The 2,390-nt window shown below is 37.2% G+C and overlaps 1 protein-coding gene across 2 annotated transcripts in view; it reads right to left on the bottom strand.

Annotated features, from left to right (window-relative positions):
- Nucleotides 1-2,390, bottom strand: part of LOC116690025 (metal transporter CNNM4) — a 43,182-nt gene that overhangs the window by 6,739 nt on the left and 34,053 nt on the right. For both annotated transcript variants that reach the window (XM_032516768.1, XM_032516769.1), the window contains exon 5: nucleotides 315-411. In XM_032516768.1, coding sequence (XP_032372659.1) covers nucleotides 315-411 — 97 coding nt within the window. The remainder of the gene's footprint in view (nucleotides 1-314; nucleotides 412-2,390) is intronic.

Raw genomic sequence — 2,390 nt, 5'->3', positions numbered from 1 at the left:
AAAGTTGAAAAAAAAAAAAAAAAACGAGGTGCCTTTCTGAACAACGGATAAAAATGAATATTAGGGCCGTCTCCGTTAATTAACAAAACAAATGAGCAGGACTCATCACATCATTAATGATGTTCAATCAAAATAAAAAATAAAATTGTAACTACTAATGTTTTAGACGTTTTACACTAAATTAAACTAAATAGACATTTATGAGAGCACAATAGTCTGTTGCACCCATTTTTCCCCCACTATGTGGCAGTAGAGGTATTTAAACCGTATACGTTTGAGGAGAGGAAAAGGAAAAGCAGAGGTTTTAGACTCACCCAGTGTGGGAGCATTAAGAGCCATGACACCGTAATAAGAGAAAGGTCCGGTCTCAAACTTCATGTTCTCATTGCCGGCCTCCACTTCCACTCGTCCCTGAAAAGAAGACAACAGAAACAAACATGGATGTTGTATGAGAAATTACAACTTTCAATAGCAGTGTTTATTATCAATATACAGTCTAAAAAATGTCCCAAATAATATGAAAAATGTGTGTTAGAATTTCCCAGAGTCCAAGGTGAGGTTTTTAAATGTCTTATTTTTTACAACCACCAGTTTAAAACCCAATAGATATTTAGTTCCGGCGCATTAAATTCTGACATTTAAAACCAGCAAGTGTTTATTTGCAAGGTAAATTTGCTTAAAAATGACTAAAACGATTATCAAAATAGATAGATCTTCTCTTGATCAATTCATTGACGAATTGTTGCAGCTCTAAAAAGACATACAGACAACAATGATTACTAATTTTTATAAAAAAAACTTTTGGTTTGAATAAAACTACACAGTTTGGCCTCTAGAGTGCGTTGCAATCACAGGCCAAAACAAGGTGGCATACAGTATTTATGTAATATTGATTGTTCTCTGGAAAGGCTCTGCATCATTTGTGGTAGGAAACATGTTTACTTTGGCCTCTATTAGTCCATATTGAGCACTCAGGATTCACACATTTAAACAGAGATGTGGGATGATGTGATGCAAATGACGAGAGGAGGAAGGTGGACCTGCTAGTAGTTCTTTGTAAAATTAAAGAGAAGAGGGATGGAAACAGAGTCAGAAAGGCAGATGGGGTGGAGGAGAGGACAGAAGGGGGTTAAGGAGGCCTCTGTGTTAGTAGAGTGAGTTGGCCTGAATTGGACTGCTGGAATGTGTGAACAGCAGAAACAACACAGCACAGTTAATCCACACAGTCATCCCTTCTTCCCTCCATCCTCCTATCCCCACCCCTCAGAGACAGGGCAGATGAAAGCAGAATAGGTGGTAAATAAAAGAGACAAAAAAGAAAAAGACAAACAGGACAGCGCATGGTGCTTGCTGTATGTGACAGTGCAGAATAAATTAGGATAGTCAATATAAGATCTTTAAAGCTTTAGTGCGTAACTTTTTTTATATTGAGGAACTACCGTTACATTAAGCCATTGCCAAATGAGTTGAGACAAAGCTAATTACCTGTAAGACTTTCAGCTCCACAAAACACTCTGTATTTCTCAGTATGGCTATGTTTAGAAAACGGTGTCATCCGGCAACTTTCACTTCCTTGGTTACTAGCAATTGTGTGGAAGACGGGTGGGGCTTGTGCGCTATCACTGGAGGCTTATGTCATGCGGATGCGACAACAGTTGTCTTTACTTAGAATTCCTCATGGGGGAGCTAGAACCTACACACTTTAGCTTTAAATAATTTGGTCAATTTTAATGTGAGTAATTCTCCTGAGGAAGTTTATTCGTGGACTATAACCTCTGCAATGGGGGCTCATCAAGTCATGCTTGCTTAAACCTGTGCAACATAGTTTTTAAATTTAGGATTTTAAAGATCCAATCAAATTCAATGTCAGGAAGGGTTGCAGGAATATGTACTTAAAATGATGCACAAAACATTTACATTATTTTGTTTTGAATTAACAGTGCAGCCATAAAATCCATCACACCGTAGGGCAATACTTCACAGATATAGCAATACAAAGTGTTGGAACAAGCAGAAGAAGAATACATGTGTAATGAAATGTAATTTTGTTTTTGTAAAGTTAAAGGTATAAATGAAGGATGGATTAACAAGGTTGTATTTGTTTTGCTCTGTACTTGTATGTAAAGCCATCCGATAGAGGTTTATGATTACAGACTCACAGATCATTAACAAACAAGGTCCTCCTTTGTCCTACTACTCAACAACAACAAGACATTATATTTAACAGAAACGGGACGATCAAATAACCACAGTTAAGTTCAATGTACGTTTCTCTTTAAGACGTACTGGAATGAACTGGTCAAGATAAACATAAACTATCTAATAAAACCATCCTCTCGTCCAAATTTAGTTTAGAAACCTGGCTTGGATATTACAGAGAGGGGGATGGA

The sequence above is a fragment of the Etheostoma spectabile genome, chromosome 5 (assembly GCF_008692095.1).
Source record: "Etheostoma spectabile isolate EspeVRDwgs_2016 chromosome 5, UIUC_Espe_1.0, whole genome shotgun sequence".
Classification (NCBI taxonomy): domain Eukaryota; kingdom Metazoa; phylum Chordata; class Actinopteri; order Perciformes; family Percidae; genus Etheostoma; species Etheostoma spectabile.
Note: the sequence above shows the minus strand (reverse complement) of the source record. Positions and strands in the feature narration are given on the sequence as shown.